Genomic DNA, 27,220 nt, shown 5'->3' with positions numbered 1-27,220 from the left:
TTTAATTTTAGTACTATTAATTGACATGACCAATGCAAATTCTGTATTTGTTATTTTGGTTCAATAAATGAGTTATGAGTTATGGGAAAAGTGCTATCGGTCATTACTATGACGTCAGTCATAGAACGTCCTTTAAGCCTTGCGGGAACTCCACCCGCTATTCGCATGTCAGATTCGCCGCCACCGCGCACGTCTCTTCCAAATGACGCAATTTACGTTAATCCAGTTACTTTTATAACTGCTTGGGAATAGGTTTCACACAAAGAAAACCTACTATTAGGAACGGTGTCCCGTAAGTAAACAGCCAAACTCCGGGAAATGGTTCTATGGGTCATAAAAGGGAAAATCAATATTTTTTTCCAAAATCGCTTTGTTAACCAGATATCTGCCATTTTGTAGTTTTTACTAAACATTTTTATTTTTGAATATTTTCAAACAATCTTTATAAAACTTGGTATGTAGGTTAAGGTAGAAAAGAACAATGTTAGAAAAAGAATTCTTCTTGATTTGGCTTAAAATTTCAAAATGGCGGCAATTTTTATTTTATAAACTTAAATTACTCAAAACAGCTAATTTTATGAAAAAATGTCAAGAACACTTAAGCTTTTTTTTAAATTCCCTATCAAACAATAAATGCTTAATCACTGTATTTTTGTACAATGCTAAAATTTTTAAGAATGGCACATGTGTTCAATGTTTTAAAGTGCTGATGTTATGGAAGTGGTGGAAAGTTTTATGGGACGTTTTTTTAATTATCGTTCTCACAATTTACCTTTTAATATAGTTATTTATGGCTTTTGTGGTAAGAAAGTGTATTTAACCATATTTTGAATGTAAAAAATATAACTGAGTACGGTATATCTCTTGCAACAATTTTTCAGCTCTTGAGTTTTTTATGATCTTTGGACTTGGAGGTTTGTACATCAGCACCATATGGGGGGGAAGATGTAAAATATGTAAAACATAGAATCAGACTTTTAAATCGTATAAACAAAATGGGTTGAAAAAGATCACATTATTTTCAAGACTATAATTAAAATCACAAAACATTTAAACACTACTGAAACACAAGATGAAAATTTGAATGAAAAATGTTTCTTGAAACCTGCTTAATTTAAATTTTTAACATTCTCTCAAACTCGTTTTTTAAGCCTCGTGTTTTTAACCTCGGTTGGTGATCTCCACTCTATCAGACTATAGGTACTTCATCAGTCTGAATTAAATATAATTTTACTATTTGGTTTATTCAAGTGGTAAACCATGGGACAGAATTAAACATATCACAACAGTGTTTACATATGAATAAAAACAGTTACTTTATTTAAATAGTTTTTATGTACAAAAAGGCTTTTTTATATACATGCATCATGTATCACAACAATTTAAAACAATTACAACAAGATCACATTCTTATTTTTACAAGGGTATCTGAGTGAAAGTCTATCTCAGAGCTTACAAAATTCTGAACATTGTATATAAACACATGACAACAGTGTTTACATATGAATAAAAACAGTTACTTTATTTAAATGGTTTTTATGTACACAAAGGCTTTTTTATATACATGCATCATGTATCACAACAATTTAAAACAATTACAACAAGATCACATTCTTATTTTTACAAGGGTATCTGAGTGAAAGTCTATCTCAGAGCTTACAACATTCTGAACATTGTATATAAACACATGACAACAGTGTTTACATATGAATAAAAACAGTTACTTTATTTAAATGGTTTTTATGTACAAAAAGGCTTTTTTATATACATGCATCATGTATCACAACAATTTAAAACAATTACAACAAGATCACATTCTTATTTTTACAAGGGTATCTGAGTGAAAGTCTATCTCAGAGCTTACAAAATTCTGAACATTGTATATAAACACATGACAACAGTGTTTACATATGAATAAAAACAGTTACTTTATTTAAATGGTTTTTATGTACAAAAAGGCTTTTTTATATACATGCATCATGTATCACAACAATTTAAAACAATTACAACAAGATCACTTTCTTATTTTTACAAGGGTATCTGAGTGAAAGTCTATCTCGGAGCTTACAAAATTCTGAACATTGTATATAAACACATCACAACAGTGTTTACATATGAATAAAAACAGTTACTTTATTTAAATGGTTTTTATGTACAAAAAGGCTTTTTTATATACATGCATAATGTATCACAAAAATTCAAAACAATTACAACAAGATCACATTCTTATTTTTACAAGGGTATCTGAGTGAAAGTCTATCTCGGAGCTTACAAAATTCTGAACATTGTATATAAACACATCACAACAGTGTTTACATATGAATAAAAACTGTTACTTTATTTAAATGGTTTTTATGTACAAAAAGGTTTTTTTATATACATGCATAATGTATCACAAAAATTCAAAACAATTACAACAAGATCACATTCTTATTTTTACAAGGGTATCTGAGTGAAAGTCTATCTCGGAGCTTACAAAATTCTGAACATTGTATATAAACACATGACAACAGTGTTTACATATGAATAAAAACAGTTACTTTATTTAAATGGTTTTTATGTACAAAAAGGCTTTTTTATATACATGCATGTATCACAAAAATTTAAAACAATTACAACAATATCACATTCTTATTTTTAGAAGGGTATCTGAGTGAAAGTCTATCTCGGAGCTTACAAAATTCTTAACATTGTTTTTCATAACTATAAAAAGTATGTCCGTATGAAAAGCCTCTTGGAGGGCTTGCAGTACAGGGTTGATCTCTCCGTAGTTGTTGCATATAGTTGGGCCAAGAGGGTCATGGTGATCTGTTTTGTGGGGTTTATTAAGACCATATATTCTTCTATTTGACAGACCTGAAATAAAATTAAGATCTGTTTTAATGTTTGTCATAATAGAACCAAAACAAAAATTGAATGTGTGAAAATTTTACCAATCCAAAATCCAGTTCAAGGGCACCGGCAGAGAGGGGCAGCCTCCCCCCTTGGATCAGAGAAGATTTTTGTTCTTAATGTTGGTAAATACAACACTTTTGAAAATGTAGGCTAATAAAGCATTTGTGTTATTGGTTAAAACGCAATGCAAATTGCGATATACTTGCCACCAACAACATGAATCGTTGAAAGATCCTTCAGGTAACTGTTATTTATTTTGATGAATATTAACTTAACTGTAGATCTCAATTATTCTGAACTAAAAACTGAGTTGATCCATTGTACAAATTAAATTATTAAAATGTGTCAATAGAAAGTCAAAGAGTGAATAAAGCACAAACCTATTTTTTAAAGTTTAAGCTTGCTTTTGCTGTTAAAGCTGAGTTAATATTTAGATTAAACAAGTAGCCCGCACTAACATTGTTCGTACATATAATAATTTCTAGTATGGCTAAATATGGTTTTTCACTTCTTGCAATAACCAGTAGGCTACACGTTATTTATAATATGTTTACAATTATTAAGTTTAAACTTTAAACTAAAGGAAAAAGAAGACTGCATATTGTTATGGTTACTTTAGGCTATTAACATTGTATGTATCAGCCGAAATTTAATACGTTTAAAATTATAATGCATTTTCTTAAATTTGTGTTCATATTTTTGTTTTGAGTTAGTTGTTATTTTACAACTAATTAACAACGCTAGTTACATAACGATAGCTAACGTTTGACCGTTTTTCAGCACAATGAGAAGATTTGGAACCAGATTGGGCATAACAGACTCAGTGGCCTTTGTCTCATGTTTTTCCACAGGGAATCTATAAACAAGAACAAAGAAGAGTTTGTAAATAAATGTATTGATTTATTCTCAATGGAAAACTGGCGAATTCAGTTTTTGTTGAAATAAAACAAGTTTAAATTTAGATTAACCCTTGGTTAAATTTATTTACTTCCTTAGTTGCTTTGCAGACAGCAATACTTTTATCATGCCTTTATTTAAAAATAATCAAGTGGTTATAACAAACAATTAACATTAAAACATATAACATTCAAACCTGTTATGAAATAGGGTGAGTTTTAAATGAGTTCCCCCCCCCCCTACTTTTTTCTACATTTCTTAAGATATGAACTCCGGACTACGTCAGATCATTGTAGAGTAGTAAGTACTTCATTTTGACAGGGTATAAGTTTTTAGCCGCCATCTTGGATATTGGATACAAAGTTATATTTTCAAATGTAAAGGTAGGGTTGTGACCCATCATTTAAAAATAAAATTTTACGCTGATTACAATGCCACAATTTGTTTTTGTTTTTAAAAATCTTGATCCATTCTAAAGTTATGAGGACTTTTTATAATGATATTTTCAGCCCATTTTAACAATGTGCATTCACAAACTAAGACCACGATCTCAAAGTAGTGCTATATAAAGGTAAGTATACACCACCATTCATTGTCGACCTATTTTCACTTGGTTATGACGGATGAATTATTTTCTGCCATTATCTTGGATCCGCCATTTTGAAATGTGATAAATTATTATAAATATGAAGGTGGTGTTGTGACCAATCATTTTGAACCAATTTTTTATGCTGGACTCAATCCGTTTTTCATTTTCATATTTGGTTTTTGAAATATTGAAATTTTAAATAAAATTTGTAATATTTCACAATAAAAGCTTGATAACAAAAAACGGATTGTGAATTTTGCTGCTGACTTCTTCCACATTCATTGCTGCATTGTCTTTATATTTACATTTACGTAATATCTTTGTTCTTCGGAAATAGGATCATAAAATATTTATGATATCGGAAAAATATGAGAAAATAGAGACAGAGAATTTAACTTCAACAATAAAGATTTAAGTAAAAAATGGCCGAAATCGTAAGTTTTAAAATATTAAAATATCAAAATTTTACCATACATCCCTGACTCCCCCGGTGGGTCAGGGGGGTCTATGTCACCTCTCCCCCCCTGTAAAAGTTTCTCCTGGGGCCCCTGATCCAATTATTGATACTCACTTGAATACTCAATGGTACCATACCATTGAGTATGGTATACATTAAAACAAAAATTCATGCTGACTGAGAACTTAAAGATTTTATATTTTTATATAAGAAACATTATTTAAAAAATGGGCAACTTTGTGATGGGCTAAGAGGGTATTTTATTTAAAGTAAGTACAGGGAGCGGCAAAATGATCTGACGGTTTTCTTTGCCGCCCTGTCAAGCGAGTGAGTGGCGCTGTACAAAGCCCTGTACAAGGGCTTGGATAAAAAAAATGTAATGTAATGGAGACTGTACAATAAAGTCTCCAAGGACTCTCGTCGGCCTAAAGCGAGCTAGTTCAAATCTGAGTAAGCGCCAATATACTTCATCCACTACTCTTTAAAATGAGTAAATAGTATAGGAAAAATTATTTAAAACTTAGTTAATATATTTCAAATTGTATGTTACTTTCTAAACTACCTACTTTATAAAATGTCATAACTCTTATACAGGGTCGTCACGTGGGTGGGGCGACTAGGGCGACCGCCCTGGGCGCCGCGGTCAGGGGGGCGCCGGGGCAAAAGTAATGCAACAAATTAAAAAAAGTTAGATGCACATAACGTATTTTGGAAAGTTATGTATAACCACGAATACTAGTTCTATTATTTGTGTGTGTAACTGAATGTTGAATATTACGTTGTATGCCTTTATTGAACAAATAAATATTATTTGCAATGTTTTTCAAATTTTATATCAATATAGTATTGAATTCAATTTAGTAATAATAGCCTAAACAATCAACTCCACTGTGGAGTTGAAGGCTCTGTCCCAACTTAATTATCTTTATATTGCAATGTCTTAATTATCTTAATATTGCAATGTCGCGGTTCGCGGTGTTGCTCTGTACACGTAGCTGCCGTATTCTATTTTTATTTCGCCCCACCAGCCGACGGTTGACCTTGGGAACCACCCCTACCCCAATCACTCCTTTCCCCTACGGCAGTCTCAGCTGAGCTGCCAGCTTAGTTCGACGAGTTATCTATACAGTATATTTAATACGCTAGGCATATTTTTGTCATAATTGTTTTAAAGCTGCTATGCATCCGTTTACCAAGTTTGAGGTGTCGTTGGATAAGGCCTTTTCACACCGGCGTACTGGGCGTACTGTACGTACAGTACGTACAGTATGCGGTCCTTTCACACCGCACAGAAACTTCCAAAACGTACACTTGTTCGGTTGCAGTCAGACAAGTAACACTGGCTGAGCACGTGGTTTTGAAGTGTTCACTGCGCATGCGCGAGCCCATGTACGCCACGTACGTTTTAGAAAAATCACTCTCCGAGCGATTCACACAAAACCATCGCGTACGTACTGTACACTGACTCTACGTACAGTACGTTCTGTACGCGTGGTGTGAACGAGCTCATATGATAACATGGGCAGCGATTTGTTGAAAAAAAAACGTACCAAACGTACAGTACGTCCAGTACGCCGGTGTGAAAAGGCCTATAGGGTGTGGCACGTAGATTTGCCATCTATCAAAAAATCTTTGAAATTCCATCAGGGCTCTGCCCCAGTGGCCTTCAAAGTTCCCATGTTATCCTTATGGAGAAAATGTTTGTTTTCATTTGAACAGATGAATACTTTGAAATTTACACTAATATTTGAAACAGCTAGTTATACTCAAAATAAAATTAATGGAAACATGACAACGATTTGAAAAGATAAAAATATACACTTTTTTTTACAATAATTGGCGTTTCACTGCAAAACACATTAGGGTTCAGTGAATTTTAAAGTGAACTGACAGTACAGCAGTTACACGGGTTTGGCTTATTATTTAGGTTATCATTAATTATTCAAAAGAGAATCTTGACTGACTTTCACAAAAGAAACTGCAAAAACGGGAAGGTAAACTGCGAACTCAATTAGGCCTTTTACCATCACCAGCTTTAGCAACAAAACCAAGAAACGAGATAACGCCAAATAAAAAAAATCAATACAAATCCTTCTTCTCCTTTGTCTAAATTGCGCACGATTTCGTGTGCCAGGTTCTCTAGTTTACATTTAATGTTTAGGATCTCATATCTAAATGTGATAACGTGGTTTTCTTTTATTCTGTATAAAAATTCTATTCAGAGTAGGTTTGGTTTGAGATTTTGCATACATTGCATTAATTTCAATTTGCTCTGTATTAATTAATAACATATACAGTATAGTACTTTTTATACATTTTAACATTTTCTTACATTAATAGGGATTTGGTTATCATCAATTAAAAAAGATTTGCATACAAAATTTAAGTAATTTATCCCTAATAATCAATCTCTGATTCCTGACTCTAGTATTTTTGTAAGGTGATTCAGTCCCTTTAGGTGTCTGTTTTTGGGGATTAAAACAAAGATAGCGACATCATCACTCATTGTGTGTTGGGGGGGGGGGGGGGGGGGCCCGGCGGCCGACTTACGAGTGCCGCTCGTGTCACCGCTAGGCAGCGCCATTAGTTATTTAGTTATTATTATTTTTCGCCCTTTTTGTTTCTTCCTACTATTATAATGTTTATAAATATCTTACTTCATGATTTGCGTTTTTACTCATTTATTTTAGCGAATAACAAACAATTTTGTGTTGCCATAGAAACCACATATCACCAAAAATCAGCTGCGGTAAGGTAAACAAACATTTTTTTTTAAATGTTATTACTTATAAAAGCACACAACTTTTGATTTTTCTACGTAGGGAATCGATTGAACTTTATAATAGTAGTGTTATTTGGTGTCTGGATTAATCTTGGAATTTGTATATCAACTTTACTTTCAAAATATTGTTTTTAAAATTTTTATTTTTATAATCTTTATATATATATATTTTTTTTTTAGTTTAGAACTTTGACTATCCAAATTACCACTTTTCTGTAGACAACTTTACTGTGAACAAAATGGTGAAAGAATTATTAATTTATTAACTAAGGTTTTCTTTCTATAGCAGTTAGAGTAAAAGTCTACAAATTCGGTAAAATTAATTGCCGCCAGAGGGTGCTGCAGGTAGCGCATTAATTCCTTCCCTAATGGGTTAAATGTGCAAATGAAATAGATAGTAAAACAACTGCATATATTAAGTATTTTGTTTGGTTTTTACTATTTGGATTGATGGACTTAATGGATTAAAGTTTTTATACTTATAGAAAGACACTCTAGGGGGTGGGGGCACGTGCCTTTTGTGTTCCCACCTAAATCCGCCACTGGATATTTTAAAATTTTAATTTTAACCATTAGGCAAACAAGAACTGCTGAAGGCATACTTAATTATTTGTTATTTTTTAAGCTTGTCAAAATAGTTTAGAAAAAATAAGAACAATTTTTGTAAAAAATATCCTATAAGTACGATCATGCTGGTTTACAAACTCATTTTAATAAACGTAGGTTTAGACGTCTGTGACAAATTTGATCAAAATCATATAATTTTTACTTGAGCTATATTGTGCTAAGGGACACATATTAATTTGAATAGAAGGTGTTTTTTGGCCTCTGGGGACATCAAAATGAGAAAGTAAATCAGTCCCAGATCTAGGTCTTACCATGAGACATATGTTACTAGCATATTCCCTACAGGGGAACACATGGGTTGAATTCAGTTTGACTTTTTGTTGGAATTTTGAAGAAAGGCTAGACTACTATCTTCAATTTGAGTTCAATAACTGATATTTTTTCTAGTAGACCAATGCCTTTTATCTGCCCTAAGAAAATAAATAACTCTGGGTGATGCCTGAAAAATGAGGAAGTTAGTGTGTTGGCGAACCTCATCTATTGTATCTGCTAAGTAATAAACAATTAATTATAATTTTAGGTCGCAATATCCATTCCGATTTCCAATGAACAAACGAATAAACAATTTTGAGTAAAATGAAACCTTAGCATGTGGGCTATACAACCAATACGGGTAGAACGTAATACGTTACAAAATAACGGTTTGTGTCCTAATCTTTCTTGCAAGCCTACTATCTAGGATTTTTTGGTATTTATTTTTTGTTGATGTTATGATAAGCATAGAAACAGAAGTCTCTAGATTCTGATAAAATATCGGTTTAACAGCAGTTTTAAAATTCAGGGCATATAACCGACCTCTATTGACGCCTGCCACGTTTTGCGACAAAACTGTCGGTTGAAGAGTATCTCTTCACAGCCTGTGATTGGGATGAAGAACCTGCCCCTCCTTGAATTGCTACATCACTTCCTGATGAACCCTGGAGACTCCCGGAGCTAGAGATCGCCGAGGCATCACGAGGGTCAGCAATGGTAGACACGGTGGAGGACTGGGCTGAAATCAGAAGACATGATCATAGGTGAAAGGTAAGATATTATAAACAAAAGCATTAGTTTCATATATACATTATATGCAAGTTTTCACATAAATTTTGAATTTGGATATTTAAAGTTAAAGGCAACTATATTTTATAATAGACTTTACTTATGTATAAATTGGAAACATTTGACTTACCTGCTCCTCCTTCTCTTAGGTTTGGCTCCTGAAGATGCGTAAGTCCGGGGGTTGATTTGACCGGAATCGCTATATCACTTCCTGGTGAGCCCTGGAGACTCCCGGAGCCAGTGAGCATCGAGGCAACACCAGCAGGGTCAGCAATGGTAGACTCGATGGAGGTCGGAGCTGAAATCAGCAGACATGATCATAGGTGAAATGTAAGATATTGTAACAAATGCATTAGCTTCATATATACATTATATGCAAGTTTTCACATAAATTTTGAATTTGGATATTTAAAGTTTAAGGCAACTATATTTTATAATAGACTTTACTTATGTATAAATTGGAAACATTTGACTTACCTGCTCCTCCTTCTCTTAGGTTTGGCTCCTGAAGATGCGTAAGTCCGGGGGTTGATTTGACCGGAATCGCTATATCACTTCCTGGTGAGCCCTGGAGACTCCCGGAGCCAGTGAGCATCGAGGCAACACCAGCAGGGTCAGCAATGGTAGACTCGATGGAGGTCGGAGCTGAAATCAGCAGACATGATCATAGGTGAAATGTAAGATATTGTAACAAATGCATTAGCTTCATATATACATTATATGCAAGTTTTCACATAAATTTTGAATTTGGATATTTAAAGTTTAAGGCAACTATATTTTAAATTAGACTTTACTTATGTATAAATTGACAACATTTTACTTATTCTTCTGAACATATTTTATACCTGGCTAGTATTGTAGGTACTGTATTAGTATTGTACATTGTAAAAATATTATTCATATACAGGTTTGGGGCTTTTGGAACGGAAGGAGGTGGGAACATTGATTGGCGTCCATGTCGGCTGACTTTTGATCCATGTTGTCGCCCATGTCATCCATATGGACACGAGGAGGTAAGGAGGTCTTTTACTCTTAAGACAACCCATTTTACTACCCCAATCCCCTAATAGAAAAGTCATATGGACGCCCATGGTGGGAAGCGGACACATAATCTTTAATGCTCTGGACAGGCTATGCTGTACCAAAGGGTTGGGTCCGTGTCCTAAGCCAGGTATAATATTGTTCACCGGTGCCATAGCCGGTTTTACTATTACTCAACTGAGTTCATGTTAAAGGAAACTAAGCAGCCCAGAAATGACAAGTATTATTATATACTCTTCAATATTATAAATAAAACACAATTCAACATTGTTGTTTATCCAAATATCTGTGTAAATTTCATATCAATTTTACATGAAAATTAGACAACATTAACATACTTTTATTCGTTAAGATAAAATATGTAAACTCGAATAAAATGTTAGGATAAACAATACACATACAGGACATATGGGCCTGACCCCTTTGGATCAGCCATAGACTGTGCCTAGCTATAGTAATTACTGAATGCAAAAAGACCCAATTCACCCAGTGTCATAATAAAATTAAATACCCCCGCCTCAGCAAACCTGTAGATTAAGAACATTTCCATTTACCTGGCTAGATTACCACTAAAATTTCCCCTTTAAATTTTCAGATTTATTTCCTATTTAAATAAAATTAATTTGAATGAGTAATTAGGTTTGTTGTTACAGGGAAGGTAGTGAGGTGTTTTGTTGTTGTTGGATCGTTGATAGCTTAGTATGAAATAAATCATAATTAGAGAATCGCATCAAAATATATTCATAAAAATTTAACTACTATTACTGTACAATTTATTTATTCTCTTAAGAATATCATGGGAATTTTTAATTTAAACTTTTTCTGAATTTCCTCCATAACCGTTAGGCATACAATAACACTTCAATATACTAAATTATTACTTTTTTAAAGCTTTACAAAATGGTTTGGAAAGAAATATTGAAATTTTATGTTTTTAGGGTCAGTAATGGGAAAACCCAATTTTTACCCCGTAAAATCCACGTTCCCATAGGGCATAGTACACATATTATACAAAACACTTTTTCGTCACTTAACCCCCCCCCCCCCCCGGGCCTCGCCCATGTAATGCACCATAACGCTTAAGCAATCCCCCTCCCCACACCCCTTGCATTACGTAACTCTATATTAGTAGAGTTTAATAACAGCTTAAAAAGAATAATTTTACTAGTGGAAATTGGATTTAAATAACTCATTCAACTTCAAATGACTTTTGATAAGTGACTTTTTTTATAATCAAAGCAAAATTGATACAAACAAACAAGATTGTTACTAACAATATAATATAACAACAAAATAAATTATCCTAATTAAAACGGAACTAATTTAATTTATAACTAATCAATTACGTTAATAATAGTGTTACGTAACGTTGAGCCAAACCAAACCCACCCCCTATGCCATATAATGCAGTGTAACGCAATGTCATACACCCCCCCCCCCCCCAACAGTGTTATGTAATATGTGTAAGACCCCATAGTCCGATCATGCTGGTTTGCAAACTCATTAAAAAAAAACATAGGTTGACATGTATGTACCAAATTTCATCATAATCGGATCATTTTTGCTCAAGTTATCGGTGTAACGTACACACACATGTAAACATATATATTTGAACGAAGGGTGCTTTTAGCGTCTGGGGACCTCAAAATGAAAAGTAAATTGGTATCGGGTCAAGGTCTCACCATGATAAATGTAATAGCTTTTAAATTTTTATGTTTATTTATTTATTTTATGTTTATTTATTTTATTTATTTGTTTTATTACAATGCTGCAAAACAGGATAAACCCAGTTACATTGTAGCATTAATATTCTAACAACAAAATCTTGACATGCATGATAAATAATAAATATTGTAAAAGTTCCTCTTGCTGAAGAAATTATAACTATTAGTGTAATCACTCACAACAATACAATAGATGACAAAAACGAATAAATAGCAATAAATAACGTACAAATAAATATCTTTAAAAATAACATTGGCAATTATTTAAAAATCTATAACAACAATAACGAATGAAATAAATACAAGACAACAACTAAGTCTGAACAGAGTAATTAATTGGATAACAATAATTATTTAGAACTAATTAAATACCGGTACTTAAAAGCGTATTTCCTGAACGTAGTGTGACAGTTAAAAAAAATGTCTATTTGATCATTATTAATTATGTTTAAAAGGTTCGTTCTAGAGAAGTGGGGGGAGAAGAGCAAACGCGAACGTGAATTGTGTCTGGGCAACGTGAACCGCAACGCTGCTACGTCGAGCTCACCACACACCAACCGCCTCAGATACAACATCATTGACACTTTACGCCTAGTAATCAACTGATCGATTTCAAACAGTGTGAGAAGTTCTGAGTATGGGACCAGCGTCGTATGGTGACCAAATGTTTTGTAATACAGAAATCTCAAGACCCTTCTTTGGACATCCTATATGAGATCGGATAAATATAGTTCACACTAGGATACCATACCACAGAAGCATATTCTAACCTTGACCTGACCAGTGAACAATATATCAGTTTGATACTTCTCTGATTAGTAAAAATGTTGCCTAACCTGCGGATAAGACCAACAATTGAGAAGGCAGTCTTACAAATCGAAATCACATGATCATTATATGTAAATCTGGAATCAAATGTCACACCCAATTCTTTAATTGAAGTTTTTCTGGAAAGAAAATTATTTTTCCCTATATGGGAAATTCGCTAAAAGGAGAAAGCACTAACTTACTTGGAAATTGACTTTAACTTCACACTATTGACATTTTGAAGGGGTGAAGCTCAACTCAAGTTAGTTTGATCTCATTTCCAGTTCAGAAAAAATAGGTTTTTTTGGATAAAATGTTAAAGGTAAAAACCTATATGAAATGTTGTATATAAGAAACGGTGAATAGAGTAAAATATGAAATAATGCTTTGTCTAATTAAAGTAAGTAGGCCTAATTAATTATATCGGTGTAATGAATAGTGTGTAAAGATTACCATTATTAGCAGCTTGAAATACTGGGTTAAACCATTCAAAATCTTCGTTGTTATCGTTAGGTGTTGACATGGTAATTATAACTGTTGATTCTAACCTGAAATGAATAGATAAAAAATTATAATTGTACATGTAAGATATCAAGATGATACACTATATCAACTCTATAGTATCTCAGACACGATCAGAAACATATGGGTATAGGAGGTGATAATCTCTCTAATGGATTCTGTAGTAATAAGTTTAAACTAGATAGTAAAATTTATTTTAAAATAACAATTAAAAACAGAGTGCACATGTTTCATAATTTATAATCGTACTTTTGTAGCCTACAAATAACCTTAAAAAGGACTTGGAGTTCCATATTAGTAATTTTTGCTTTAGCATGTGTGTTTTAGATTAATTTTAAATGTCCTTCATAATAAAACTCAATCTCTTGATACTCTTAGCCTCTTGATCTAAAAATGAAGGCTATAACTTATTTTTGAAGTGTCGCAATCCCTTAAATTTAACCTTTGAAACTATTTTCCAGCCAAAAATTATATCATAGACTATTCAGTGTTAATGTGTGTATTTAATAACTATTTTGGCTTCTTTGTTTAAAGTTCATTGTTGGTGATGTTGTTCAAAGGTTTATTGCGGACATTTCCATCACGATGGTAAAAAAACAATACCTACGCAACGTTTCGGGATCTGGGATCTTATCCCGTCCTCAGGTGAAAAAAACTTAACTAAAAATATATAAACGTCCAACCTAAGTTGGAATACACTACAGATGGTCATGGTAGCAGTCAACAAATATGCACTGTATAGCAGTCAAGTCATGATACAACATGCAAATAGTAACCAATCACAAAACACTATTGTCTATTAAAGGTTTAGTGTGAACAGCTCACACAATGGAACACTAATCGCATAGTTCGCAATGACTCCACCAAGGAGCCTGAAGCACCATGGCCGACCAATCCAAAACCAGGAGACAACCGGAAATGGCGTCTGGTCCCTGGAAAAGTAAAACCAACAAAATAGCGGACCCATTTTAACAAGGAACTAAAGGATAGGGAACTTAATTGTTCAATAAATAGGGAAATCACGAGTTCTCCTGAAAATTTGCACGTTAATGTTAACTCATAGTAAAGCTCGTGATAGGAATAAACAGAATTAATACCCTTTTTGCGGCATCATTCATCGCTCCGCCATTTTGTTGGTTTTACTTTTCCAGGGATCGGACGCCATTTCCGGTTGTCTCTGGGTTTCAGATTGGTCGGCCATGATGCTTTGCAGTCTCTTTGGTGGAATCATTGCGAACTGTGCGATTAGTGTTCCATTGTGTGAGCTGTTCACACAAAGTTACACCTTTTATAGACTATAGCGTTTTGTGATTGGTTATTATTTACATGTTTTATCATGACTTGACTGCTATAGGGGAGGGTGGGCCACAATGGAACAAAAATTACAAAACAATTTTTGTTTTTTTACCTGTTTGGTTAACAGTTTCAGAAGATAAATGTACTTAGAGAGAACAACCTTTCCCACATAGCCTACATTAAATATATTTTAAAATTGATAATGAAATGGAAACTGATTTTTATGGACTGTTTTACAAAACCTATGTAGGTGCTCCACTGTGGCCCAATACCACTCTTGTTTGGATTTATTTTTGTTCTTACACCCATTTTTGTTTTAATATTTTTAAGTACCGACACTTGTAAAAAATAAAAACAAAAATGGGTGTAAGATCAAAAATAAATCTAAACAAGCGTGGTATACTTTTGATCATACCTCCAATAAGGAGAAACTTTTGAATTAGTTTTATTTGAAAAATAATATAATTGATTCATGTAATTTAGATATCAATGTGGCTTATAATGATTTGAAATATAAATATAAAGTATCAGTGAAAGAAGCAAAACTTCAATGTAATGCATTTCATATAAAAACAGCAGCAATAAATTAATAAAGAAAAACAAAGTATATAGTAATGTAGTAGCACCAAAGATTGATTCAGAGACCATAAATAATTAAGTACTTCATTAACTCTAGCATGGATAAAAAAATAATAATAAGTTTTAAATAATAAAAAAAAAACTAGACAACCAAAGGACATGAACTTTTATTTGGACTTTGTAGATGAAAAATTGAATAAAAATAACACTGTACCGGTACTTAGTTGGACTGAAATAACACTTAAAATGATAGTTAAAAGTTGAACAGTTTGACCATGGCAACATTCGTCTTACGAGATAGGTTTTTCGGGCTAACCAGCGAGACTGATAGAGCATGCCACACTGGCAAAAAAAATCGCCTGTGTCCGTGATCCGCCTCCCCCCCCCCTCCACGCTCACTGTACAGTAAACCAGTCAGGTTAAAACTAGAAACGTCCGTGGAAAAAAATCAGCAAGATGAGTGTGTTCACTCCCATAAGCCGCAATGCCCTGCGACTAGTTTTACGTGCAACGCCCGTGGAACGTTAGTAGAGAATACACGTGCCATTCACTTTGTCTGCCTCCCTTGGTAAAACCAGCGAGACTGACAAACGCGTTCACGGACGTTTTTACTCTAGTTTGGCCTGCCCCATATACCGTAATGTATCTCTCAAACCCACGGGTAACGCCCGTGGAAACAATTCAGCGAGATAAGATGAGTGTGGCCCCGGCCTAACTCTTATTTGGACTTTGTAGATGAAAAATTGAATAAAATAACACTGTATTTAGTTGGAATGAAATAACACCTAAAATGATAGTTAATGCAGTAAAGAAAATGAAAAATTGTAATAGTAAAGATGTGTATGGAATGTTAAACAAATTACTAAAAAGCATTATCCATAGTTTAAATGTACCCCTTGTGATGAGTACAAATGGAAGGATTATTTCCAGATTCAATTAAGATTTCTCGTGTTCGCCCGGTCTATAAGAAGGGTCCCATAAACAATCCCCAGAGTTATCTGTCTCTGTCCAGTCCTTGGAAAATTAATTGAAGTACTAGTTTATTGACAAATCAGTTATTATTTTGAGGCAAATGACTGGTGTCAAAATCATAATATGAATAATATCTCTTCCTATCTCTCCCTCTGCCAACTTTAAAAAAAAAATAAATAAAATAAAAAAAAAAATAAAAAAATACTAAGTTAACTTAGGCCTAATAATTTTTAAAATTAATTAATCAATTAATCAATTATTTAAGATGGGGACGCCACTATGTGCGTATTTTAACCCAAATATGAGTGTAGAATGAGTGGCACGATCTTGTAGTCTTGTTAGTGACTAAGGCCGACATATTCCTTAGACACAGCTAGCTGTTAATTAATAGCCCATACAGCTAATAGCAACTAAGGGACCTACAGTTTATAGTTGAATCCGAACCACATTTTCCTTGTAATTAACAAATTGGTCTAATTATCAGGATAGTACTGCGGATAGTCGTAGTACAGTAGAACCCCTCATATCCGGCCTTGGTTTTACCGGTCCTCTGTTTATCCGGCCCCTTCCAGGAAGCCAATATCAATTTTTTTTCTCACAGCTTACAGACGTTTAGAAGCAAGCACTAGGCTTTGTGACTGCTCAAGTCATACAATAAATAGTTCTCATTATTTATCTGTTTGTTTATACATTTATTTGCTGAGTCACTATACTCAGTTGAGCTAGTAGACCTAACCTATTATCAGTTGGTTGATTATTTCCAATGTGGGGTTAGTACAGTACAGTACGAGTACATTAATTTTTGTATTTCACAATATGGTTAAGAATCTTGAGTAGAAATGCATGTACCATTTTAGTGCTAATGACCTTTACATACAAATTATTGTCATTTTTACCTCCATTCAATAGGTTTTGTTACCTGGAATCATAATATTTGTACATTCATTACTTAACCCTCAGAGTGTTATTTGTCGCTGCAGCGACTCACAAACACTGTTTACGGCGAAGGCTCTATGACTGACAAAATCGGATTGAACTGGATCGAGTTAGGTATCGTTTTATTTGACAGATTCAGAGCTTTCTCCGGAGGTCTGTCTCTAAGCGCTTTTAATTTTAGTTACGAAAATATTGTAGCAGACAGCTGACGTGCGTATTTGTAAACAGCTTGGTTAACCTCGGACCGATGACTGATGTGTTTTATTACGTTTATCATTGTTTTAGTGTTAAAAAATCAAAAGTAGTGATGTACGTGGGGCATTATAAGAAGATTTAAGTGATTTTGAAGGGCTGGTTGATGATCCTGAAGAAGTAGGTAGTGATATTGATGTAAATTATCAGCCAGATTCCTAGCTATGGTGCTAAACGCTATGTACTGAAATCTGTTTTTTGCCCATAACTTATTTATTTGCAAATCTACTTCCTTATATTATTATATATTTGTAATCCTCATAAAATTTAGAACAAAGTGGCTATTTTCAAATATTTATAGGCCTATAATTTATACAATTTCATTGAGCGCGAACTTATTATTTTTTTTTAATTTCCCAAAATATTTTTTTTACCTAAAAAATTTTTTTGAAACAAATGTTCCTTATGTTTTATGTATAATATTGAAGCCCATGATTTTCCAAACAAAATGGTATATAGAACAGTATAATTAACATTGTTTTCAAGCTTCTCAGATCCGTTTTAATAAAACCTAGCAAATGAGCAAAAAATAGGCAGACATTAAGGCCAAAACAAGTGACACTCGGAGGGTTAATGACTTTAACCTACAAAAACTTTTTTTCTTTTTACAAACATGTTTATTTTTCTAAAAATGATCCCAGAACAGAATTTTTGATTGCATATATTGATTACCTATTATTATTAGGTATGAATTGTCATTTTCCCTAGGTTGGTTTATCCGGCCAAATCGTTATCCGGTCAGGGACTTGGTTCCGTGGTGGCCGAATATGAGGGGTTCTACTGTATTCACTAGTGCGGACGTTAATCCACACCAGGGAGCATCGCATCCACAGTGCATGCCTATAAATATCCACAATTTGTGACCTCCTAGTAGCTGGATTACAGGACGACGCCACCCGTCCCAGTCAACACAAAAAAATCAACTTTAAAAAATAACTTTTGTAGCCTAAGTTAGCGTTGACTGGAGGTCAGCATTTTTAGCCTACCAGTTTTTCTATAAGTTGATTGGCCTAGCCTATTAACTTAATGAGAGTTGATCATTGGAACTCAATGGCTTCAGATAAAGAATAGGCCTAAATTTCCTTTAGGCCTAGGTCTAGAACAAAACGTTAAGTTAGGCCTTTCAGGTTGGAGGATTGGACTACCTCACAAACCAATAAAATGAACCTTCGAGCAATGCTCGGTCCTTTTGAACTAAAACCCTAACTTAATCAGGACAGGACCTGAGACCTCGGAGCAAAAAGGCTAGGCCTAGCACATTTTTTCCTGTCCAAGTTTACCCTAATTTTAATAAAGAAAAGGAGTACCTAACTTATCTCCTCAAAATTAAATGCAGAATTCTAAGATCACAAATATAGGCTATGAACCTTAAATAGGCTTAAGTTAACTAAAAATAGCCTAGGCCTGGCAGTTTTGCAGCCTAAGACCTAGTTTGTAAGTCATCAAAACAATAGTGGCAGCAGACAGGTCGGGTTGCGCATGTGTGCATAGACGGTATCTAGGGTCCCTAAAAACTTTTGAGGCTCTTGACTGAAACGACAAACTAAATCAGGCCTAGAACAAACATTGATTTTTTCTAGGCCTGGTAAAATTTAAGATAAAGTAGCCTAGCCAAAGTTATATGTAAGTTACACATATATTTAACTCAATGTTAAACTCCCCCAACATCTTTTATAAAAAGCACTATACTCAATTTTCCAGAAACAATTAAGTAAAACAATTTGCTTTGAAAAGGTAAGATTTGCAATAGCCTAGGCCTTGGCCCATCCAGACATAAACTAAGTTTAATTACATCATAATATTTTACAGTAGGCTATTGGCTAGTAAATTACACCATTTTACGAGAGTTTAAAACATGCAAATCTATTTATTTACCTTTCTAAGAACAAAGTTTCCTTTAAAATATAACAAAATTACTTAATGAGACACAGCAAATTCACCAATTGAACTGAAATTTTCAACAGAGCTTGAATAAAAGAGAATCGGACGGAAATAAAAAACATGGTGGTCAACTCAAGTCCACAGCAGAAATGTTCATAAATGGCGTTGTTTATAGAACACTCATTCGGTCGAATGAATGGATTCGGTCACCCTGGGTTGAATATGATGGCTAATAACATAAATCTCAACTTTATACTGTTAAATGACCGTAATGTAAATTTTGTTTAACATTGCTACTGTGAAAAGACACTTAAACGCATTTCAAGTTTTTTAGTAGGTATACAATTTGTGATTTAAAAAAATATATTTGTCAACGTTAATCTTTTTGGATACTGTGATAAAAAAAAACTCTAAATTGTGTTCTTAAAATGTTGTTTTTATTGCTACAAACCAATGTTAAACACTTTTTTGAATTCAGGCGAAAATTTTACCTAGACTCCACAACCTTGTTTATTTATGTATTTATTTATTATTTCTCCCATTTGTTGTATTTGATGAGAACAGGTCAGTACAGAAACTAGAAACTAAATAACAAAGCAGCAAACAAACAGAAAATATTTAGATTAGAATGTAGATACTGCTTCTTCAGTTAATTTAGGCCTACGTCCATTTACTCTTCAAGAGTTTCAGGCTACTTGTGTAGAATAGGTCCACCTCAACCAGGAAGAGAGTTGCCAAGTCAACGAAGACGAGCCAATGGTCCAAACTTCAGGTAGTATGTGCAATATATAATGCATATTATGGACAAAGAGGTCAATTTACTTGATCTGGTAGTCCTAGGAATTCTGAGATTAATGGAGGCAAGTAACTTAAGTACGAACAGCCAAGAGCTCCACTTTATCAGTTTGTATAGGAAAGTCAGATCAGAGAGCTCACGACGAACCTCAAGGAGACAGATATTGAGATTTTTCATCAGAGGTCTTCTACTGGAACTTCAGAAAAGGACATGCCCATCATCGACCCCACAAGACTTACAAATATTCTCTAGATCCTCTCCAGTCTGAAAATGTGATGAAAAAGTAGTAAGGATTCCATACAACTGAGGCATATTCAAGAATAAGGAGTGTAAGTGTTTTTTTTTTTATAGAGGGTTATTATTGAGTGCATATACAACCCACTTCTTGCTGCACGCCATAACAGTCCAAAAATCTACTAATGACATCAATATGCAGCTCAGGAGACAGAGATAGATGGACTGAGGCGCACGCCTAGATCCTCGTGCCGTGAAAACCTTCACACATTGTTAGCTAAATCCTTGGATTTTCAGCATGAAAAACATTTTCAGTCCGACAGAAAGACATTTATTAGTATTACCTTGCATTTGTTAGCTTTGTCGTCATGTTGTCTTCACGCCATGTAGAAACACCATCCAGGGAACGCTGTAAAATTGTGCCATCATCATTGTTACTGATTTCATCAAACAACTTTATGTCGTATGCAAAAAGCAAGAAATTACTCTCAATAGTTTTGCCTATGTCATTAATAAATAGATTGAAAAGGACATGGAGCATTGAGGGACTCCTCCTATAACTGGGAAGGGTCAGAGCAGCCTCTGCCAAACTTGACAATCAAAGATCTTCCTTTTAGTCAGCTTTTGAGCCAAGACTCAAAGCTTAAATACCAGTTGTATATGACGCTTTGCTACAATCACAATCGAGGGCTAAATTGCGTCTACTTGAGATGTTTTAATTTAGGGCTGATAGTACAAATTCTTCAAATAGGTCAAGGTTTGTTTTTTTGTTAGGCCTATTACAATTAAGATGCTGGATCACGACTTCCACCCTTGAAGATAGGAATGATGTATCGCTGGTCTTCAATGACATACACTTTTTTGCAGAAGAGTTTGAAACATTCTTCTGGTTGAAGAGGCGAGAGAGGGGGCCACATAGTAAGTCACTACAGTGCCGAAAGACAACAGGAGGAATGAAGTACGGACCAACCGACCAACCCCCTTTGACGTGTCCAATGAATCGATTTTTCGTTCCACCTACTCAGGATTAAGTTTAGTTAGGATAGTCCTTCACATGATCATGAATGAAAATCTATATGTGTAAGCTAAAAACTGTACATCGAGGAAGAAGTCCACATTCTTCAAGAACCTGACAACCATAAAGTAAACCAATTTAATTAATTAATCAGTCGTTCATGAAACTTGGAATAACACACCCATTGAAAAAAACATTATTATAAAAACGTTATTATAAGCTAAGGAATAACAAATTACAGTTTTATGCTATGAGATTATAAGCTATGAAATATCGCCACTATTTCTGACTGTCTGTCTCTTACGACACCGAACAACCACGGCCGCCTCAGCCGTGGAACTGTAAACGATATACTATATTAGTCAATTCAATTGGCCTTGTTGCCAAAGAAAGACCAAGAACTCAAGAAGGCCGTTGTCACTTGTCAGTGTGAGTGAATGTGCAATATTGTCATCTGGTGTATTGACTGTCTGCTATTTGCTATGTTTACTAAATTATACAAATATCAATCAATCTGGGCTACAGCAAGTTTTTAATACAATACTCATTGAATAATGAAGTTTAAAATAGAAAGTTGTAACTATTGTATTTAGCAGCTTATAAAGTGAGATGTCTGTTTACATGAAATATAACGTCTGGTATCTAGCACTATAAATTGCACACACATTAAAGGCCTATATAAATATACAGTATATATATAAATTGGGTATATTAAGCTTTCTTACATTGTATTAACCTTGAACATATCAGTAACATAACATGGATAGTACAAGTAAGTATTTATTCCTGTAGTACATTTACTTTTAGTTTTTACTAAACCAAGTATTGAGCCGTATCTCAATCCAAGGTGATAGGCCTATCTTACCTATGAAAGGCAAATATCCTGCAGCCCCTAACAGATTGTTAGTTTAGAACCAATTTTTTCTACTCAACACACCAGCTTGTTTCTATTTCTAAGTCAGATGAAGGGTAATTTCATAAGGACAGGAACATTAGGCCATGTTGGAACTAGCCTATCTATGTTAATAGCTTAAGGCCTATTTTGCTTGGAGCGATTGCAGCGACAGTCGCACCGCGATAATAGCTGGGCACTGTTCTAACGTAGTTTGCCTTGTCCTGTTTTGCTTTGTAGAGCGACTGTCACAAGAGTCGCGGACCACTGCCCAGGGCACCAGTCTTGCGATAATAGCCCCGTGACTGATGCGCAGCGACACATGCGCAGAACCTCAAAACAGTGCAGTTTACTCAGTAGGCTCATTAATAGGGGTTGAAATAACCATAATTTATTTTGTTCACATTAATTTTTCTGAGAGTGTGCTGTTACGATTGTAGGCCTAAGTTTACTGTTTTGTTTATATTTCCTTACATAATTCATTTCATTTTCCACATTAAATTGTAGAAGAAACAGGCGACTCTTTATTTCCAGCAAACTTTGCATTGTCGTTGCTTAAATGGTTGTGTTTGATCTTTTTTGTTGGTAATCCTCGTCGATTCGAATTTAAATATAAAACTAGCCCCAGTTTGACTTCATAAGTATTAATAAAACTATTGATTGGTTAAGTTAAGCTGAAATAAACAAAACAGAATACAAGGGCCTACTGTACTAAACAAATAATCACACCTGATTTTAATATGATAATAAATTGAAAGAATAACATACAAATAAGTACAGCTGATGTATTTTTAAGATTAGGTATATGGAAAGTTCCCGTTGGAAAGCAATTACGCCCTTATAGGGCAATTTATGAAATAATGGATAGTTTTGCGCCAAGTTTCTTGTCATGACGAATATTTTTTAAATAGGCCTATATGGTTTATGGGATTTGCCTTTTAGATTTCTCAAAAGTTCATGGGTACAGTAGACTCCCTCTTATCCGGACCCCTTTTAACTGGACATTGGTTTAACCGGACCACACTCAGTAGAAGTGACATCTCTTTATCCAGATAATTTTTATCAGCACATCGGTTAAACCGGACTAGATCGGCAGGAAGTGAGCGGTACTGAAATGACTTTTTCTCGTGTGAAAGATTATAAATACAATACTCTCCTAATTTTAAGTCAAATACTTTATAGAGTATGCATTTAAACGGTCCGTTTTAATGAGATTTTGGGAACGTCGGTTTAACCAGCAAAAACCGTTATCCCGGACTGGCCTCGGTCCCGAGGAGTCCTTATAAGAGGGAGTCTACTGTACTTTGGGCTTTATATATGGATGCTTGACTGTTCCAAGCTGACTATGTGTTATTTATGTACCGGTAGTGTCGGTGTTAATATTGTATTAGTTTTTGTATGAATACATCTTTTTTATTTAGACTCCAGGTTTTATTTTCTGAAATTCATGTGCTCTTATTGATATAAATATATATTTTTTCATTGATATCACTACAGTTTTCTATTTACATCCTATCTAGTGAAGTCTAGTGATACGTATCCGTCCCAAATCCTAAAAAAAATACATAGTTCTTCACCACTATGTATTTTTTATCGATCGTCTATTAATACTTCCACTAGGGTCAAGTAGAGCCTCGTCTTCTAACAGCTCACTGAAGAGATACTTTAAAAAGTTACAAAACACACTCATGACTTCACCACTGTGAGTGCTGGTATTCAAGTACCCAACTATGAAAAATCGCGTGGCGACCGAAAGTCAATCGCTCTAAGCAAAACGGCCGCTGCAACAGCGATAGTAGTTGAGCGCTAATCGCTGTGCGAATATCGCTACAGTCGCTCCAAGCAAAATAGGCCTTTAGAAGGAGTACAGTAGAACCTCTTTTAACTCCGTAATCCGGACGTCCACTAATCTGAACGACTCAATCCTGTAGGCCTACTGTATACTCTACACACAGTGCAGTAGTTCTTTATTGTATACGGTAGGCCTACTGTATTTATTGATAAACTTACTGTATACAAACCGTAATTGTTTCTATTGTAATATACAGTAGCCTACTGTTCAATATTTTCAAAGTGTAGTAGCCTAATATATATTTTTACTTTGATCTAAAATATATTATTACATGGCAATCTACCTCTTTTTATTCGTGTGTTAAGTTAGGCTATATTTCTTTTTATTCTGGACTTATTACAGGTACTTGTGAAGATAACCACATTAAAGATGGGTCTGTAGATTATATATCTTCTTCCAATAATAGAAAACATATAAACACTGATGACTTTGGAAAGCTTGACTACAATGGAGAAGAAAACATTGAATCTCCATACATGTTTAGGCCAATTGACTGTAGTTTGGATCCGACATCAGAATTCAAACAACTTTGCTTAGATATGGCATCTGCAGATTTGGAAGGCCTAGAATTAATGGATATTATGAACTACTCTAATTTTTTAAATTGGTAAGTTGTATGTACAATTTGTTATTTATCAATACTCAATATTCACAGACCTTGAATTTCTCAGTAGTAGGCATGTACTATTTAAATTGAATACCAGGGTATTGGTAACTTAATTACTTCTAGCACAGAAAACATACTACTATAACCCAGAATGCCAACCGCATGGTAAAAAGCATTAAGCGTTTTGAGAGAGCTTTGCCTGTCAATTCGTAGGCAGCGCCACCAGCTTTGCTATGCTGAGTGCATGGCAACGCTGGTGGCGCTGCCTACGGATTGACAGGCAAAGCTCTCTCAAAACGCTTAATGCTTTTTACTATGCGGTTGGCATTCTGGGTTATAGTAGTATGTTTTCTGTGCTTCTAGTGAGAAGAACTTCATGGTACTGATTAACAGGGGTGCCCAGAGGGGGGTACTGTGGCGCGTTTGCGCCACAGGAATTTTGGGGGGGGGCTTTTTTAAGGGGATTTTGGGGGGGGATATTTTTTTGCTAGCTGTCATAATAAATGAATAATTTTGTATAAGCAGCCCGAAAAAAGTTTTTCTAAATACGGTAGTTCACTATCAACACCAAGAACATTTTGCCATTCGTAATTAAGATTGCTTCTAAGAATGGTAAAAACGCATCTTGTTAGACAATCCTTAACATGTACGGTAGGGTCAAATTTTACTTGCTACATATGTTTTAGCGGTTGTTTAACTCAACGATCGTCAGGTTTACAAAAATATCCACTTCTGGAGGTGTAGTCAGAGTAAGTTACGATAATTTAACGCAAAATGATTACAGATAGGAGATAGGCCATCAATTCAAGCGTGTACATTGCCTTCGGCAAGACTGGAAGTAAACTGAATCAGGATAAGGTTATGATGGACCGACGTGGCGACGTGGTCTCTGGATTGTCGTCTGCGTTTTCAACAGCTGATATTGGACTATTGTAGTGAAAATGACTGAGAAGAGTGTTGAAAATATAATTGGATTCATATTTAATCGAATGTTTTCATTAAACATTTGTGTGCTGTCCCTAGTATTATGTATTTAGATATTTCAAACTCTTCCAAAGTAATTAATAAATTTCCTTTCACGCAGTAATGTAGAATTTTGAGACCATCATTTATATCCAGCATATTAATATTAATATTAGGTTATTGTTGTCAATAATTTTGAGTGGAATACTCAATTATGAATCCCTTTATATTTTCAACACTCTCCTGCTCCTCCGTCACTACACTACAATTAGTCCAATATAAGCTGTAGATAACGTGATCGTTGTAGATAGCACAGACGACAATCCAGAGACCACGTCGGCCCGCCATAACCTGATTCACTTTACGTCCAGTTCTGCCCGCGGCAATGTACCCCCTTGAATTGATATGCCTATCTGTTATCGTTTCGTGTTTTTGTTTAATGTTTGTAACATATTCTTAAGAAACCTCCAAAAGTGGATCCTTTTGTAAGCCTAACGATGGTGGAGTTAAAGAACCACCAAAACACTACCATTATTAGTCATAAAACGCAAACCTGGGGCTATTAAAATGAGTTATAAGATTACCATACCTCGTCACAAAACCTTTTGTGGTGCTTGTATTGTGGGTATTTTGCCCGGCGATTATTGTAGAAGGCAGCCTGGGAGTGGCAAACAACGCCTCGTAAGTCTGCCCTATTTAGTTACCTAATTTTGAAACAAGATACTTTTTACTATTCGTGCAATTAAAGTTATTTGAATTCTTAAGCCCAATAATTTACACCACCTAAATATATTGTACAGTTACAGTACTGTGTTGGAGTAGAGTAATTCACTGAGTATAGTGTTGAACGTTTTGAAGACGTTGCCTTTAATACTGAGCGCGTGTTGGCTGACAATACATATTCTAATAATTGTAAATTGAAAAACTTATAATTCGTCCATTAATTAGATATAACTTTGTATTGTTAAATGACGTTTCCTAATAAACATTTAATTTTGATTATCAGCAAGTTTGATTTTCTTTACCTCAAGTTTACTAAATACTTTAAATGCTCGTTTTATGTGGTAAAGGGGAAATTGCCGTAAATTGGAGGGGGGGAGGGTAGGTTGAAATAAAGAGCAGCATAAATGGGGGGGGGGATTGCGCCACTGGGTTTGGGGGGGATGGGCACCTCTGCTGATTAAGAATAAACAACGTAAATTTGTATGTTTGGCTGTAAAAATAAGATCTATCCTGACAGGAAATCCTAGGTGGTAAGTAAGTATGAGCATTGATTGGTCAACCATCGATGTCAACCATTGATGTATGTACATCAACATCAATCCCCACACATCCATCAACATCAATCCTCAGTACATCGAACATCCCCTTGAACATTGTTGCAAAACATCGATGTTAATCAATGTTTTTTTTCAGTTTTTCGTCTGCTCTCTGTATTGCAACTGCTAATTAGTGTAAAACTAATACAATTCAGTAATGGAAAACAGCGATATTTCAATACTAGGCTATAAACCTTGATATAACAAAAGTATTGGTAAGCCACAATCAATGCAAAAAACATCG

General features: G+C 34.4%; 1 protein-coding gene across 1 annotated transcript in view; it reads left to right on the top strand.

Moving 5' to 3' along the window:
• Positions 1-21,788: 21,788 nt before the first annotated feature.
• Positions 21,789-27,220, top strand: part of LOC128998782 (RUN domain-containing protein 1) — a 33,097-nt gene continuing 27,665 nt past the window's right edge. Inside the window, exons 1-2 of the mRNA XM_054425134.1 lie at positions 21,789-22,115; positions 24,430-24,694. Coding sequence (XP_054281109.1) covers positions 22,103-22,115; positions 24,430-24,694 — 278 coding nt within the window. The 5' untranslated portion in view covers positions 21,789-22,102. The remainder of the gene's footprint in view (positions 22,116-24,429; positions 24,695-27,220) is intronic.

Source organism: Macrosteles quadrilineatus, unplaced genomic scaffold, assembly GCF_028750875.1.
Source record: "Macrosteles quadrilineatus isolate MER2022 unplaced genomic scaffold, UCM_ALF_1.0 Scaffold_7__1_contigs__length_78375512, whole genome shotgun sequence".
In the NCBI taxonomy this organism is placed as follows: domain Eukaryota; kingdom Metazoa; phylum Arthropoda; class Insecta; order Hemiptera; family Cicadellidae; genus Macrosteles; species Macrosteles quadrilineatus.
The sequence above is the reverse complement of the archived record's forward strand: the minus strand, read 5'-3'. Positions and strand labels throughout refer to the sequence as shown.